General features: G+C 37.3%; 2 protein-coding genes across 2 annotated transcripts; both read left to right on the forward strand.

Annotated features, from left to right (window-relative positions):
- The first annotated feature begins 7,282 nt into the window (after positions 1 to 7,282).
- LOC140874038 (uncharacterized) lies at positions 7,283 to 9,772 on the forward strand. Its single transcript, XM_073277318.1, has 7 exons — positions 7,283 to 7,643; positions 7,701 to 8,194; positions 8,254 to 8,497; positions 8,545 to 8,666; positions 8,913 to 8,987; positions 9,324 to 9,424; positions 9,478 to 9,772. The coding sequence occupies exons 1-7, from the start codon at positions 7,283 to 7,285 to the stop codon at positions 9,770 to 9,772; spliced, it is 1,692 nt and encodes a 563-aa protein (XP_073133419.1).
- A 2,168-nt stretch (positions 9,773 to 11,940) lies between these two features.
- Positions 11,941 to 13,055, forward strand: LOC140875618 (NDR1/HIN1-like protein 10). The gene has a single exon (XM_073279345.1). The coding sequence runs from the start codon at positions 12,121 to 12,123 to the stop codon at positions 12,874 to 12,876; it is 756 nt and encodes a 251-aa protein (XP_073135446.1). The 5' UTR covers positions 11,941 to 12,120; the 3' UTR covers positions 12,877 to 13,055.
- The last annotated feature ends 4,441 nt before the right edge of the window (positions 13,056 to 17,496 follow it).

Genomic DNA, 17,496 nt, shown 5'->3' on the forward strand with positions numbered 1-17,496 from the left:
CTTGTGGACTCGACTGTGGAAACTGTAGAAGATCTAAAAATTCTAGATGTCACCTTGTGGAGAAAATGGAGAATATCAAGAGATCAATCTGCCATGAACACAAAGAACGGGAAGTGAAGCAAGATACTCAAGCAGTGACCAACCCAATTTGGTTTAATGATGATGACTCAGAGAACCAGGATTGAGAGTGTGAATCAATTCATGCTGAAGATTTAGAGTTGCTTGAGTCTTCTCTTCTTATTGGACCTCGGTCGGAAGATGTTCTGGAAGAAATAGCGTATGATGGAAATTTGTTACCACTTGAGTTTGAGGATGACGAAGTTCAAGAGTCTATCGATAGGAGCTCATCGATAGTATTATCATACACACATCCACAAGAACCTGGCCTTCCATCAATACCAGTTTCAAAAGATGTTGGCGTCCAAGAGCCCGCAGAGATGTTCTCTTCCCATGTTTATCAGCTACTTTGAAGTGTTGTTGAGGTGACGAGCTTAAACTGTATACATATAGTCAATCTTGAGGGCACATGGAACAAAGACCCATTTGTGGTGTCATATGACACTTATTTTGGGCGTCAGCCGCTCTTTGAGGAGTGCTTTTGAGGGTCAAGCTGAAGACTGAAAATCAAGCGCTGCTTGGGAGGCAACCCAAGGGAGTATTTTCTTCCATATCTTTTATTTGTTTTTTCTTTAGTTTTTGTTTTTATTTTGCATTTTTACTTATGTTGGGTACAATGTAAGATTTAAAGTATGGGGGAGAGGACTTAGCCAGTCATTGAGAGAATTTAGCCGATTTTTGAAAATAAAATTTTTTGTTAAGAGCTCATAGTTTGTGATGAATTTGACTGTTGAAAATCACTAGCCCATGATGATATCTAATTGATGACATGCATTCTTTTGAAAATAGATGATTTGCTAACTTTGGAACACTTTGATCTCCAATGCAAATTAGACTTTGATATGGTTCTTGAATATTCTTTAGCACGCATGAGTCATGGTTTGTGAATTGTATATGACATAGTAAAGGTCGTGTGAGCCTTGTGATAGTCTTAGGAATTCGCTAGCCTATCAACCTCCCTTTTGAGCTTAGTAGAAAAAAAAAAGAAAAAAAAGTAAAAAATGGAGTTAGTAAGGTGAGTGGAGGCATTGGAATGAGGATTGAAATTCTAGTCCTATAAATTCCAAGAGCTAAATATGGAGAATGTAGGGAGTTGAGGATAACCGGGTGCAATTACTCGGACAAGTGAAAAAACTATAAAACTTCTCAATGGTTTAATTTGATTTGTTGGTGTGCAACTTGAGCTATTGTGGGGTTATACATTGAATGGATCTGTGAAGTGTGCATGACACTGGCTAATGACAAAACACACAGACACACACGTTCGGGGCTATATCGCGAGTTGAAATTTCTTGATATTGAACTTGATCCATTGTTAGCATTTTAACGCCTTTCTTGATCATGCATTGAGTTTATTCCTGAGGCGCAAATGTGAGGATCATGGTTATTTTTGTAATGGATTATGAGTTCGAGCTTATTTTTGGTTTTGTGTTGCTCGAGGGCGAGCAAGGATTAAGTAGGGGGGAGTTTGATGTGGTGATAATTTCCTATGTTTGATTGAGTTAATTTTTGATGATTAGGTGTATTTTGATTGACTAAATATATGTTATAGTTCCTAATCATTGTATGTGATTTGATATAGTAAAAGAGAAGAAATGGAACTAAAGATGGAAGAAAGAGCCGAGATAAGAGAAGAATTACGAAGCAACAATGATCAAAAAACATATTTAATTTTAGAGAAGTCCAAATCTGATCTTTAATGTTCAAAATAAAGTTCAAGATGTTTTGAAGCAGCTGTCCAAATTTCAGCTCAATCTGACGGCTAGATCTCCGGATATGAATTTTTCAAAATCGCTGCTCGCTGAAAAAAAGTCGTGCTCGATCCTACCAACTCACAAGATCGAGCGCACCGACTTTTTCGAGAAATCCTTTTAAGTTAGGAAAATTATTTCTTTAGGACTCTAGTAATATATAAGGGTTTTGATCTCGTTTTTTGAGAGGATTATCAATCTTCTGGACGACTGAACACGCAAGAAAACATCTGGCGGCTAGGTTCTATCTTCTCTGTTCTTAGATTTTAATCTTTCTAGTTTTTGTACTTGGTTGAGGAAGACGAAACCCTTGATTTTATTTACTTTGTGAGATTTTCATTTTCAACGTTTGATTTTTATCGAGTATCAAGGGTTGTTCTGGTTTATTTCATGCTTCTGTGTTTGATTATTAGATTGATCACCTGATAATTCTTTCGTACAATCTACTGCTAAATTAGAACTCAAATCCGTAATTATTTGAATTATCTAATTTGTGAAGCAATTGCGTTTAATATTTTCTGCTGTTGAATTTGTTAAATCGTAGGAACAATAATTGACTAGGCTAAATACATCCGCTGGTACATGTGTTGCCTAGATTCATCAGTTTCACTCATATGAATGTCACCTTAGATTTAAATCTAGATCGCTGGTATTTGGGTTGATTTATTGGTAAGGGTTAATCTAGAACGTTGGTGTCTAATTAACTAAGATTAAGGCGGAATAGGAATTAGATTTTCAATGGTGAATATTCAATGAGAATTAATTATTTTTAGAAAATTGATGATTGAGTGAATGATTTCAAGGGTGTAGTCGACCGATACCAAGTCTCGTTAATTTATTGATCTTCCTTATTTTAATTTTTACATAGTAGTTAGTAAAATCGAAAAACCAACCTTTTAATTATTTTTAGTATTTTTAAGAACACAAATAAATTTTACTTTTCTCATGGGAACGATCCCTACTCTCGCTACTACATGTTTATTTAGTTAATCTGAGTTGGGTTAATTTGGGCGCGACACGACTAAGCGCTACCAGCGAATCTATTCATAACCCGACGTCTCCACAGCTAATCTCTCTCTCAAGCTACCCACGTCGACTCTTGCTAGCTCCTGCCCCATCTGTTGTCATGCACACATACAAAACAAGAAAACAGCCGAAAACATTCCGGTGAGAATATATTCTCAGTATAATCAACATATATATGCGTTAAAGTAACATCATCTCAACTCTAAACATATCAACTCAAGAATAGAGTAATATAACGAATATATATATTAATATCAGGAATTGATTCGTATCAAATCTTTGCCATTAAGATTCGTATCCAATCTTGACATGGATATCCATCTATCGTAGTCGTATCCGACTCGAAAATAAGATCGTATCAGAATTTGTCAATAGAATCAACTCATTTATCGTATCATATAAAAATCAAAGATCCACTACCTGAAATGGATCGACAATAACAATTCTAAACCAAGAACAATAAGCAATAAATATGTGATTTAATGGGATAACTCCAGAATCATCATTCTCGAGATTCAAATCCTTGACTCTCAATGTCATTTTATACCTTTTGTTTTCGTGAATTGTAGACACTTCAATTCTGAAAATATACAACAAAACCTCATATAAAAATCTACTAAACTTCTTAACCCAAACATCAAAAGAAAGTGGCTTCAAACCTTCTTCACTTCTATTCCCGTTTCGAATGCGGACGTCTCAAGTTGATCACTTCAAAACAAATCTGAAAATGAAGTAGTCACAAGCTCTCATATCAAATTTCAATCTCAAACAAATCTCAACTCAATGAAAAATACATAATTCTTGACAATTCTTGAACCGACGGCGTAACGGCTAAAATTCGGCGACCGAAACAATATCAATATCAATAAACCAATCCTCAACAATATATTTTCATTATCCCTTAAACATATACACGTCCAAAATATAAATTCATAAATGGAAGGGTTTTGAATTTGCTTCATAAATTCATATCAAATTCGAACAACAGTCTCTTACCGATCCGTCTTTGAATATATAATCGATGCTAGCTCATACACATATATCACCAATAATAATAAAATTTCATCTTAAACATAAAAATCAAATATGAGAAAACTCAATAAAATATATACCAGAACGTAGCTCTCGGAGCGGTGATCGCAGATATATATTCAACTCGGAATTTGGACGGCCGGATCGCAAGAAATCGAAGTTCCAAAATCTTGAAAATGGTGTTTTTGAGCTTCTAAGATTCTTTCCTTCTCTTCTGATGGTATGCACGTTGAAGTGATCTATTACAAGTGGGAATTAAGATATATATAGCATATTTATAGTTTAGTCCCTGCACTTTGGCATATTTGCAATTCAGTCCCCGGAGAAGCGTTTTAATTTAATTTCAATCCTAAATAATTTAAGAATATTAGAATTTAAATCTAAACTCTAAATATTCCCAAATTAAATATTCTCGGATTAAAATTAAATATTTTTGGATTAAATCAAATAATCCCGGGCCTTACATTTCTCCCCCTCTAAGATATGATTTCGCCCTCGAAATCACAATCAATCAATACACATAAGATAAAGAAACAACAGAAAACTGAATAAGAACTCACATCAGTGAAATAGATTAGGGAATCTCTGTCTCATGTCTTCTTCAGTCTCCCAAGTTGCTTCTTCAACTCCATGTCGATTTCATTGAACTTTGACCAATTAAATAGTCTTGTTTCTGAGTTGCTTTTCTTTACGATCAAGAATTTGAATAGGCTGTTCAAAATAACTCAGAGTCTCGTCAAGTTCAGCTTCGTCTACCTGGATAACATGAGTGCATCTGGTTGATACTTTCTCAGCATAGAAACATGAAATACGTCGTGAATACCAGATAACGCTGTAGGCAATGCAAGTTGATAATCAAGATTGCCTATCTTCTCAATAATCTCATATGGACCAATGAATCTCGGAGACAATTTTTCTCTTTTGCCAAATCTGAAAGTGCCCCTGAAAGGTGAAATCTTCAAGAACACTCTATCTCCCTGTTCAAAACTCAATGGTCGACGTCTTACATTTGCATATTTTGCCTGTCCATTTTCAGCCGTCTTCATTCACTTTTGAATGAGTTTCACTTTATCAGTCATCTCTCTAATCATATCAGGACCAATCTCAGGTACCTCTGTAATATCATCCCACTACAAAGTGATCGACACTTTTTTCCATACAGTGCTTCAAATGGAGCCATCTCAATACTAGTCTGATAGCTGTTGTTGTACGAGAACTCCACAAGTGGTAATGAATTTTGCCACTTAGCTCTAAAATCAAGAACTACAGCTCTAAGCATATCCTCAAGTGTCTGTAACGTTCATTCTGACTGTCCGTCAGTTTGAGGATGATATGCAGTACTCAGATGCAATCGAGTACCAAGAGCTTGTTGCAGGCTATGCCAAAAGTGAGAGGTAAATCTAGCATCTCGATCAGACACAATAGATTTAGGTACACTGTGCAATCTTACCACTTCTCTAACATAAATTTTTTCCATCTGATCATGTCGATATGTCATCCTGTATGGAATGAAACAGGCTGATTTCGTCAACCTATCGATAATCACCCAAAATCACAACCTCGAGATGAACGTGACAACTTTGTTACAAAATCCATGGAAATGTGATCTCATTTCCATTCAGAAATAGATAACTCTGTAATAGCCCACCGGGCTTCTTTCTCTCAGCCTTCACCTGTTGGAAATTCAGACAATGAGATACATATTCAGTGACATCAGCTTTCATCTGTTTCCACCAATAATGATTCTTCAAATCATTATACATTTTCCTGCCACCAGGATGAATACTAAATCTACTGCAATGCGCTTCTTTCAAAACATTTTATCTTAAATCTGCAACATCTGGAACCACAATTCGGTTATTCACATAAAAAAATATCATCATCTCTAACCTTATATTCGGATTGATGTCCAGCTTTGACCATTTAATGGATTTCTGAATACTCAAGTCTGATTTATGCGCTTCATTGATTATCAACAACTCAGGCTCAGATCTAATAGTACAAACTCAAATAGGCTTCATATCTGTTTCAAATGTTAATCCAAAAATACAAAAATCTTCTATCATGCTAGATACACCTGTAGTAGATAAGGATAAAGCACATACCTTCCAACTTAGGGCATCTGCAGCAACATTCGACTTTCCTAGATAATATTTGATTTTGCAATCGAAATCATTCATTAAATCTAGCCATCTTCGTTGCCTCATGTTTAATTCAGACTGAGAAAACAGATATTTCAGACTTTTATGATCAGAATAAATCTCAAACTTCTCACCGTAAAGATAATATCGCCAAATCTTCAATGCAAATACAATGACTGCCAATTCAAGATCATGAATTGGATATCTTGTCTCATGTGGCTTCAACTGTCTCGAGAGCAACAACATGATTTTTCTGCATAAGCACACAGCCTAATCCCCTATGAGAATCATCACAATATACAACAAAATCACCAGTACCTGAAGGAATCATCAAGACTAGTGCACTCGTAAGCCTCTTCTTCAACTCAAGAAAACCTACTTCACAAGCTTCAGTCCAGATATACGGTGAATTCTTTTGAGTAAGCTGAGTAATAGGCTTCGCAATACTTTAAAAATCTTTGATAAACATGCGATAATATCCTGCTAAAGTTAAACATGTGTATGTATCAACTTTTGAAGCACTAAGGTAGCATTACATGTGTAGATTGAGTTTTATTGATATAAACTTTGTTTGTATGTATTTTGAGTTGGATGTAAGGGTTATACATCATGAAACCTTCCTTGACAGCAAAAGAAATCATGTTGGGAATTTTTCTGCCCGTTTGAGCGCACCTGCGCTGGCCCGAGCGCACCCGCGCCCTGGCAGAACAAAAGTTCTGCCAGGTTGAGCGCGGGGGCGCCGGTCCAGGGCGCACCCGCACCCATATTTTTTTAAAAAAATTTGTTTTCTTACTTATTTATTTCTTGGTTTGTAATTAATATCGATTGCCCATTGAGAAGAAAGATTAGCTCCCGAGGTCCCCAAAATAGGTGGTATCAAAGTGAAGTTAGTTCTTAAACTGAAATAAAAATGAAACAAGAGGGGTAGATCGAGTCTATTTGATTTATTTATCTTGCATGTAATTGATTTCTCTACTTGATTATATGATTATCTTTTATGAGAAGAAGCTTTACAGCTTTGAGAATTACATGCTTACCTGAATATCTGAGTTGATTGGAAGTATGTATTGACTGAGAATGAATCAGAATTGGTTTTTGAATCAGAACTCAATCTCTTGAGAATGCGTGATTATGCTGATCAGAGGAGGACTGAAACAGGATTGTTTCTTATGAGATATTGATGTATTTGTGTACTAATCTATTTGAATATCAGATATGCCTCCTTGTAAAGCACCGATAACTAGACAGACGTTAGTTGTTCCTCCACCAGAACCAGCCCCAGTACCCCATATAGTGGTAGAACCTCAAAATGCTCAGGGTAGTACTTCCAGAGATCCGATAGATGTGACTGCCAATACTATGGAAACGCTGTTGAAAAGATTTCAATCATTTAAACCGCCAACTTTGAAGGGGACTGAAAATTCTGTGGTATGTGAAAGCTGGCTAGAGGATATTGATCAGCTATTTGATTCTTTAGATTATTCTGATGACTGCAGAATTCGACTTGTTATTCATCAACTGCATGAAGTGGCAAAGATTTGGTGGATTGCAACAAAGAAGGCATTGGAGAATCGAGGTACGATTGTTACCTGGTCTGTGTTTAAAATTGCTTTCTATCAACGATTCTTTCCAGTTTCTTATAGAAAGGACAAGGGAGCAGAATTTGCTAATTTGCAGCAAGGACAATTGAATATTGAAGAATATGTGGCTAAATTCACAAGTCTGCTGAAATTTTCTCCGCACACTGCTGAAAATGATGAGGCTCAAGCGAATCAATTTATTAATAGGTTGAATCCAGATATTTTTACACTGGTAAATGCAAGCAGACCTAATAACTTTGCAGACGCACTCAATAGAGCAAAAGGTGCCGAAGCTGGTTTGATGAGACAACGAGGAGCATCGTTTGTGCCACCGCTATTTAAACAACCCCAGGAGCAGCCACAAATTCTACCACCACCACCCAGATTCGAAGGAGGAAGCAACAGTAGTGGTAAGAGAAGTTTCTTTAAGGGTAAAGTGAAGCAATTCAAGCGTTTGGTAGTAGCTCTTCAAGTTCTAGTGAATCCAAACAGTTTAGATCCAGACAAAAATCTAGTTCTTCAGGAGTCTATCGCGACAAATATGGAGGTCTTCATGCCAGCGACCAGTGTCGAGGCGTATTTGGAAGCTGTCATATTTGTAATCAGGTAGGACATTTTGCTAGAGTTTGCCCACAACGTGATTCTGGAAGTTCACAAGGTGCCGAATCATCTCGATCAGTGACACAGCCAGAGAGGCAAGCATCTTTTGTTCAGTCATTCCAACCACAAGCTCAACAACATGGTAGACAAAGAAGAAGCCAGACAGTGAGTCAACCTCCGAGACAGCAAGCTCGAGTTTTTGCTTTGACTGAGGAGCAAGCGCAAGCAGCACCTGATCATATGATAGCAGGTAATTTTTCTCTTTGCGGCTATTCTGCTTATGTCTTGTTAGATTAGGTGCATCACATACTTTTATTTTTGAGCAATTTGCTATATCTCATGCATTACCTATTGATCCCTTATCTGCGGTAGTATCTATTTCTTCACCTTTGGGGAAAGGTATTGTATCTGTGAACTCTGTCAGAAATTGTATACTAAAGTTTGAGGGTAATGTGATTGAGATAGACTGTATTGTGCTTGGATTGTCTGATTTTGATTGTATTATTGGCATAGACATGTTAACCAAGTACATGACTACAGTAGATTGTTTTCAGAAGATTGTGAGATTCAGACCTGAGATGGCTGAAGAATGGAAGTTCTATGGGAAAGGTTCGAGAATTCGAATTCCTTTGATATCTGTTCTATCGATGACTCGTTTATTGCAGAGAGAAGCAGAGGGATTTCTTGTGTATACAGTATATGTGATGAAAACTAGCCCAAAATTGGCTGATTTGACAGTGGTTAGTGAATTTGCTGATGTCTTTCCTGATAAGATTCCAGGATTGCCTCCGACTCAAGAGGTAGACTTCAGTATTGAACTGATGTCAGGTACGCAACCTATTTCAAAAGCACTTTATCGAATGACACCAGTGGAATTGAAGGAATTGAAGGATCAATTGGAGGATCTTTTGGCTAAAGGATACATAAGACCGAGTGTTTCTCCTTGGGGCGCTCCGGTAGTATTTGTACGAAAGAAAGATGGGTCAATGAGACTTTGTATAGATTACATGCAACTGAACTAGGCAACGGTAAAGAATCGTTATCCTTTGCCTAGAATAGATGATTTATTTGATCAGTTGCAGGGTTCCACTGTGTCTTCCAAGATCGATCTGAGGTCTGGATATCATCAGCTGAGATTTAGGGACGAAGTTATACCCAAGATTGCTTTCCGAACGAGGTATGGCCATTTTGAGTTCATTGTTATGCCGTTTGGTCTAACCAATGCTCCAGCGTGTTTATGGGTCTCATGAATAGAGTATTTCAGAAATATCTTGATGACTTCGTGATTTTCTTTATTGACGATATTTTGATCCATTCTAAGAATCTATGTGATCATGCTGAACATTTGAGAACTATTTTGAAAACATTGAGAGCAGAAAAGTTGTATGCCAAACTATCAAAGTGTGAATTTTGGTTGAGAAAAGTGATATTTCTTGGGCATGTAATATCTGGAGATGGGATATCTGTTGATCCAAGCAAGATCGAAGCAGTGATTGGATGGCCTAGACCGACATCTATACCTTAGTGCTTCAAAAGTTGATACATACACATGTTTAACTAACATGTTTTCCAACCAACTAAGTTTGATACAAAGTCATGACAACAACTCTATTCATAACCCGACCGTCTCCACGACTAATCTCTCTCTCAAGCTACCTATGTCGACTTTGGCCAGCTCCTGCCTCATCTGTTGCCATGCACACATGCAAAACAAGACAACAACTGGAAACATTCTGGTGAGAATATAATTCTCAGTATAATCAACATATACATGCGTTAAAGTAACATCATCTCAACTCTAAACATATCAACTCAAGAATAGAGTAATATAACGTATATATATAAATATCAGGAATTGATTCGTATCAAATCTTTGTCGTCAAGATTCGTATCCGATCTTGACATGGATATCCATCTATCATAGTCGTATCCGACTCGAAAATAAGATCGTATCAGACCTTGACAATAGAATCAACTCATTTATCATATCATATAAAAATCAAAGATCCACTACCTGAAATGGATCGACAATAACAATTCTAAATCAAGAACAATAAGCAACAAGTATGTGATTTAACGGGATAATTCCAGAATCATCATTCTCGAGTATCAAATCCCTGACTCTCGATGTCATCTTATACCTTTCGTTTTTGTGAATTGTAGACACTTCAATTCTGAAAATCTACAACAAAACCTCATATCAAAATCTATTCAACTTCTTAATCCAAACATCAAAAAAAAGTGGCTTCAAACCTTCTTCACTTCTATTCCGGTTTCGAATGCGGACATCTCAAGTTGATCAATTCAAAACAAATCTGAAAATGAATTAGTCACAAACTCTCATATCAAATTTAAATCTCAAACAAATCTCAACTCAAGGAACAATACATAATTCTTAACAATTCTTGAATCGACGACGTAATTACTAAAATCCGGCAACCGAAACAATATCAATATCAATAAACCAATCCTCAACAATATATTTTCATTATCTCTTCAACATATACACGCCCAAACAATAAATTCAGAAATGGAAGGGTTTCGAATTTGCTTCATAAATTCATATCAAATCCGAACAACAGTCTTTTATCGATCCGTCTTTGAATATATAATCGATGCTAGCTCATACACATATATCACCAATAATAATAAAATTTCATCTTCAACATAAAAATCAAATATGAGAAAACGCAATAAAATATATACCAGAACGTAGCTCTCGGAACGCTGATCGCAGATATATATTCAACTCGAAATTCGGACGGCCGAATCGCAAGAAATCGAAGTTCCAAAATCTTGAAAATGGTGTTTTTGAGCTTATGAGATTCTTTCCTTCTCTTCTGATGGTTTACACGTTGAAGTGATCTATTACAAGTGAGAATTAAGATATATATAACATATTTACAGTTTAGTCTCTGTATTTTGGCATATTTGCAATTCAGTCTCCGGACAAGTGTTTTAATTTAATTTCAATCCTAAATAATTTAAGAATATTAGAATTTAAATCTAAACTCTAAATATTTCCAAATTAAATATTCTCAAATTAAAATTAAATATTTTTGGATTAAATCAAATAATCCCGGGCCTTACACAAAGTGCGCTCGAGCGAGCAACTCTCTGCCCCTAGGATTTCTGATCACGTATTTTTCGCTCGATCGAGCATATAAAATGCACTTATCAGTATGATTATAAATATAAAAATTGTAACAATTATTTTTCTTATCTATTACTATATAATTAAGCAATAGAGTACTATAATAACTACTTTTGGTATATTTATGTGAACTTTCATATTTACCCTTATTAATTACCATTACTCCAAATCTACACTTAATAAATACAATTAATTTTATATATTATCAATTAATTTTCTAATAACTTGGTCGATTTATTTTCTATTTTTAAAATAAAAATCAAGTTTTTCCAATCAATTTTTATCCCACAAAATATAATATTTTAAAATACAAATAATATACGTGTGCAAAGACGATACTTACGAAAAGTATAAATTTGGAAGATCAATCATTATGTATATAAAGAAATAATATGCGATGATATTTTAGTCAAATAAAAAAAAAATTGAGTATGATTAAAAACATTTTAAAGTATGAATGACCGTCTCTAATTAAAAAAGAGAATTTTGTTTGGTGACTAAACATAGCCAGCAAACGACACCTTCATAGTTCATAACGTGAATATTCTCCCTCGCAATGTGCAATGGAGATTGTGTGTATTAAGAGATTGTGTGTATTAAGTTTCTTTATATAGTAAAAAAATAAATAAATAAAAATACGTCAACCCCACTCCGCTCCTTCCACAACTACAAGCTTCCTTTACCAGTTCGTTCGGTTCCTCCGCCGGCTGCACCAACAGATGGCTGACCCCAGTAGACCCGTCACAGGCTATCCGGCCCCAAACCCCAACGCCAACGGTTACGCGGCCAATCCGCCCCCTTCCGGCACCTCCTACCCTTACGTCGCCCCACCTCCGCCTTCCGACCCTTATTATTACTCCAACAACCCATACTATCAGCCTGCCGATTACTCCGCCCGCCGCGCCACTTTCCTCCGCCGCGTCTTCGCCTTCGTCATCGCCCTCGTCGTCATTTTCGGAACCATCACCTTCATCGTCTGGCTCGTCCTCCGCCCCGAGCTCCCCGAGTTCCGGGTCGACTCCTCCTCCGTCTCCAATCTCACTTTCTCCAATAACTCGCTCGTTTCCTTCACTTCCGAGTTCCGCCTGACTGCGAGAAACCCTAACAAGAAGATGACCCTCTCGTATAATGAAATCGATGCCTTCTTTTACTACCAATCCAATTTGCTTGCAGAGACCAACGTCTCTCCGTTTTCGCAGGGAACGAAAACTGACACTCCTCTGACTGCGAATTTCGCGGCTGCCGGTAGTTTTGTGGCTACTTCGGCGGTCAATGGGATCAATTCTGAGAGGAATAAGGGAAATGTAGGGTTCAATTTGAGAATGGTTTCTACAGTTGAGTTCGAGGCAAAGGCGTGGAGGACTAGGAGAAGGTTTTTGAAAGTGTTTTGCGGGGATTTGTCGGTTGGGTTTCCGAGCAATGGAACCTCCGGGACGTTAATTGGTGGACCGAAAAATTGTCGCGTAGGGATTTGAGGTGAATTAGAATTCTGTGAATCTTGAATTGGGTGTTTCTGTTGTATTTTATTCTTTGTTTTGGAATGGATGGATTTTATTTGAATTCTTAGAACTATATATGTTTGTGTACAGTTATAGTATATGTTTTTGAGCTTTTTTAATGGTTTTCTTATTCAAATTTGGTGATTGAAGAACCAAGATCTGTTCTTTATGGTTTCTATTTTTATGATTGAGCTAAGACCTAGGAGGGGAATATTTCTATTTTTGCTAGTGAAAGTGTAGGATGCCTTCGTGTGAAAACATATGAATTCTGGGTCATCTTTGTTTGTTTCTTGCCACAGAAGTGTATCAGATTATATGTTCCTGGATTCTTGAATTTGCTCTAACAATCAATAAAATCATAAGAATGTGGGATACATCATATGGATTTGTGTGTGTGTTCGTATCTTAATTATACGCATATAATTTTGCATGGTGGTTTTGTAATTATTCCATTTTTGGCACGCATCATCTGTTGCATATGAAACTCTTTAACTTTCTAATGTTGCGGTAGTGATGAATTTGTAAATCTGTCGCGGTGTGTGTATCTTGAGGATTTGCATTTACTTTATTTTTTGTTTATACGACAATTCTTTGAATTTTTAACTCTATGAGAGTGATGAATTAGACAATTAGTAAATCTGTTGCTGATATTACCGAGTTCATATGTTCAGATTTGCATTTGCTCGATTGCTTATCCATCACCTATATGTCCACAAACCCATGCATTGCTGTTTTATAGAGAAATGGAAATGTTTGAAATCGATTTCGAATTAGTCTAACGGAACTTGTATCATTCTCTTGTAATTCATTGTTGGGGTGACTGGATTAGGTGGACCCATAAGTTTGAAGGAAGGTAGGTTATGTGATGAGCTAACTCAAGAGAGAACGGTAGTAGAATATGCAAAAAGACAAGTAGTCCTTTAGCATTATATTTTGGCGCACTTTTTTCTTTCAATTGGCATGAAGTGCTGTGATTATTGTTAAGTAATTGATTGAGCTCTGGTCTATTGGCCTGAGGCTTGTGTTTTTTGGACTTAGTTTCTTCTGGGATCTCCTTTACTCCAAGTTAAAGATATATTGCTGAGTAATATTTCCGAAATATCTTTAGGGCGTGCCGAATACCACCCTCTGTAGATTCTTTTTAATTGTGTATGTGCCCCTTTACGTTGGTCTAGATTCGTGTGTCATGAATTAAACATGTATGTGATACGAGTATTTTAAATTCACTCCCGTGTGTGTCTGATCTTTCCCTGTTCGATCTTCTTGTTAAGCCTTCATTCCACCAGTATTTAGCTGGGCGTGTGGTTAACAGTTGTTTCGGTGATCTTGTTAATTGGGTGTATCATGGATCTCTTTTCTTCAGGTTGTATTTCATGACAGCAGTAATTTACAAAGCATTTGTTATAGAGTTGATCAATCAGTGGGTTACAATTTAATCATAGATTCATTTCTTGATTCGGGATTTAGTTATCTTAACTATTTTTTTTTAATCAGTCGAGTCTTCTTATCTTGCCCTGGACCTTAGATTTTGTTAAGGAGGAGCACTACTGGTATTACTATCAAACATGTTGCTTATATAAGCATGCAATTTGAAATTATAGAGTTATGATTTTGTCAGCAGGTGTAGCTAGCTGTCGCCTGTTTGTGCAACTTGCGCTTGGTTGTCAACATTTACTACCCCTTTCCCATGGGTTTGAAGTGAGGTGAGGTGTTTCGATGCACTTAGGGGAGTGTTCTATGTTTTTTTGGTGGGGCGACTGCCTCACCACTACCCGCAGCGCGTGGTAGAACCCTTTTCCTTCCAGGTTAAGCATCGTTCGACCACTAGCCTTTGTTCCCAGTTTAAGCCATGTCGCTGGTGCAACCATGATTATTTGGTATAAAATGATGATGTTTCGGCTTTTGTTTTCTGAAGTTTTTGATTGAATGTTGTACTTTCTTGATGTTGAGAGCTAGCTTATTCCTTTTCTCCTTATGGGTTACCATATGGGTATCTGGGCTTTTTTGCCAGACTTCCAAGGAGTGTGACCTTATCTATGGCTTTCTTTGTTATGGATTATGCCGGAACGATCATAACGATAATAATTGCGGAATAAAAATAATCAATAAGAACACCAAGATTTACGTGGTTCACCCAATATAGGCTACGTTCACGGAGCTGCTGCAAATATTTATTACCGGAGAAATATTACAAGTGTATACAAAACATTATATCTCTCACCAACCCCAAACCCCGAGTATTACCGAGAAAATATTTCTCAAACTCACACAAGAGAACCCTCAAGAAAATACCTAGAAACCTTTTTCTTTTGTTTTTTATTTCCTATGCTCTCTGATTTTGGGATATCTAAACAGAAGAACGAATGACCCTATTTATAGGCATCATCCTTCAATGTGAAAGCCTTCAGAAAAGAAATCAATTTTGATTTCTTTTGCCACGTTTAGACAATGCATGTGAACACATTAAAATGGTTGGTGGGCTGTCGTCAACAATTTCCAACTTTCAACAATCTCCCACTTGAAGACTTGATTCCAATCATGGCTTCACACAGTCAATACAGCAGCTCATGCTTCCTTTCTTATACTTGCAGTCTAACTGAAGTCGAACATAACTTCAGTTTGTCAGTGGTCACCGCCTTTGTGAACATATCAGCTGGATTTCTGCTTTCAGGAATCTTCTCAAGCATCAAGATTCCATCCTCCAAAACTGATCTGATGAAATGGTACCGAACTTGTATATGCTTCGTCCTTGCATGATAAACAGGATTCTTTGCCAAATGAATAGCACTTTGACTGTCACAGTGTAACGTGCTATCTTCAAGCTTCTGACCCAACTCCTCAAGGAATGATCTCAACCATATCATCTCCTTGCTAGCTTCTGTCACTGCAACATACTCAGCTTCAGTAGTCGAAAGTGCAACAATCTTTTGCAACTTGGACACCCAGCTTACTGCCGTACCACCTAATGTGAACACATATCCAGTAGTACTCTTTCTGCCGTCTAGGTCACCACCCATGTCGGCATCTACAAAACCTTGTAAGCCTGAATCTGAATTTCTGAAGCACAGAGATGAACTAATAGTACCTTTCAAATATCTGAGAATCCACTTGACTGCTTCCCAGTGTTGTTTTCCTGGATTGCTCATAAACCTGCTCACAACTCCCACTGCATGTGCTATGTGTGGTCTGGTGCACACCATTGCATACATGAGGCTTCCGACAGCAGATGCATAAGGAACCTTATTCATATAAGCATGCTCCTGCTCCGTCAATGGTGATTGATCTTTGGTTAGTTTGAAATGACTAGCCAAAGGAGTACTAACCGGTTTACCTTCATCCATGTTGAATTTGCTAAGCACCTTTTTCACGTACTTTGTCTGAGATAACTTCAAGACTCCGTTCACCCTATCTCTCAAGATCCTTATACCAAGAATTTGTTTTGCAGCTCCCAAATCCTTCATTGCAAATTCCTTTGATAACTCTCTCTTGAGTTTATTAATCTCTTCCAGACAAGATCCTGCTATCAACATGTCATCCAAATATAGCAGTAGAATGATATAAGAACCATCAATCTTTTTCACATAACAACAGTGATCCGCTTGACACCTCAGGAAGCCGTTGTTATTCATGAATCCGTCAAACTTCTTGTACCACTGTCTTGGAGCTTGTTTGAGACCGTACAAGCTCTTCTGAAGTTTGCATACCATTTTCTCCTTCCTTCGTACTTCAAATCCCTGTGGCTACTTCATATAAATTTCTTCATCTAGGTCACCATGAAGAAATGCCGTCTTTACATCCAACTGCTCCAGATGTAAGTTTTCATTCTCCACTAATCCAAGTACAGTTCTGATAGTAGTCAGTTTCACCACTGGAGAGAAAATCTCGGTGTAATCAACGCCTTCCCGCTGTTGAAAATCTTTCACAACAAGTCTCGCCTTGTACCGCTTGCTACCGTCAACTTCTTCTTTGATCCGATACACCCACTTGTTGTGTAATGCCTTTTTGTCTTCCGGAAGTTCTGTCAGCTCCCAAGTCTGATTGGATGACAGTGAATCCATCTCGTCTTTCATGGCTAACTCCCACTTGATTGAATCATCATTTTGCATCGCTTCTTCAAAGGTCTCCGATTCACCTTTATCAATCAGCAAAATATAGTAAAGTGCAGGGGAGTATTTCTGAGGTGGTCTGATGGTTCTCGACGATCTCCTGAGTTCAATCACCGGAGTTTGTGGATCAACTTCTTGTGCAGTTTCTTCTTCCTGGTTACTATCCTCCGACTCATTCATAGGAATATCTATCAATGACACCTCATTTGACTTCAGGACTTCGGGACATTTATCTCCTGCTGCAATGTCTGACTTGTCCTTGTACAAAACTTGCTCATTGAAAATGACATCTCTGCTCCGAATAATCTTTCGATTTTGGTCATCCCAGAACCGATAACCAAACTCATTATCTCCATAACCAATAAAGAAACATTTATTTGATTTCGGATCAAGTTTCGTTCTGTTGGCTGAATCGATGTGAACATATGAGAGACAACCAAACACTTTCAAGAACGAAAGGTTTACTCCTTTGCCGCTCCAGACCTCCTCT

This window comes from Henckelia pumila, chromosome 1, assembly GCF_033568475.1.
Source record: "Henckelia pumila isolate YLH828 chromosome 1, ASM3356847v2, whole genome shotgun sequence".
Classification (NCBI taxonomy): domain Eukaryota; kingdom Viridiplantae; phylum Streptophyta; class Magnoliopsida; order Lamiales; family Gesneriaceae; genus Henckelia; species Henckelia pumila.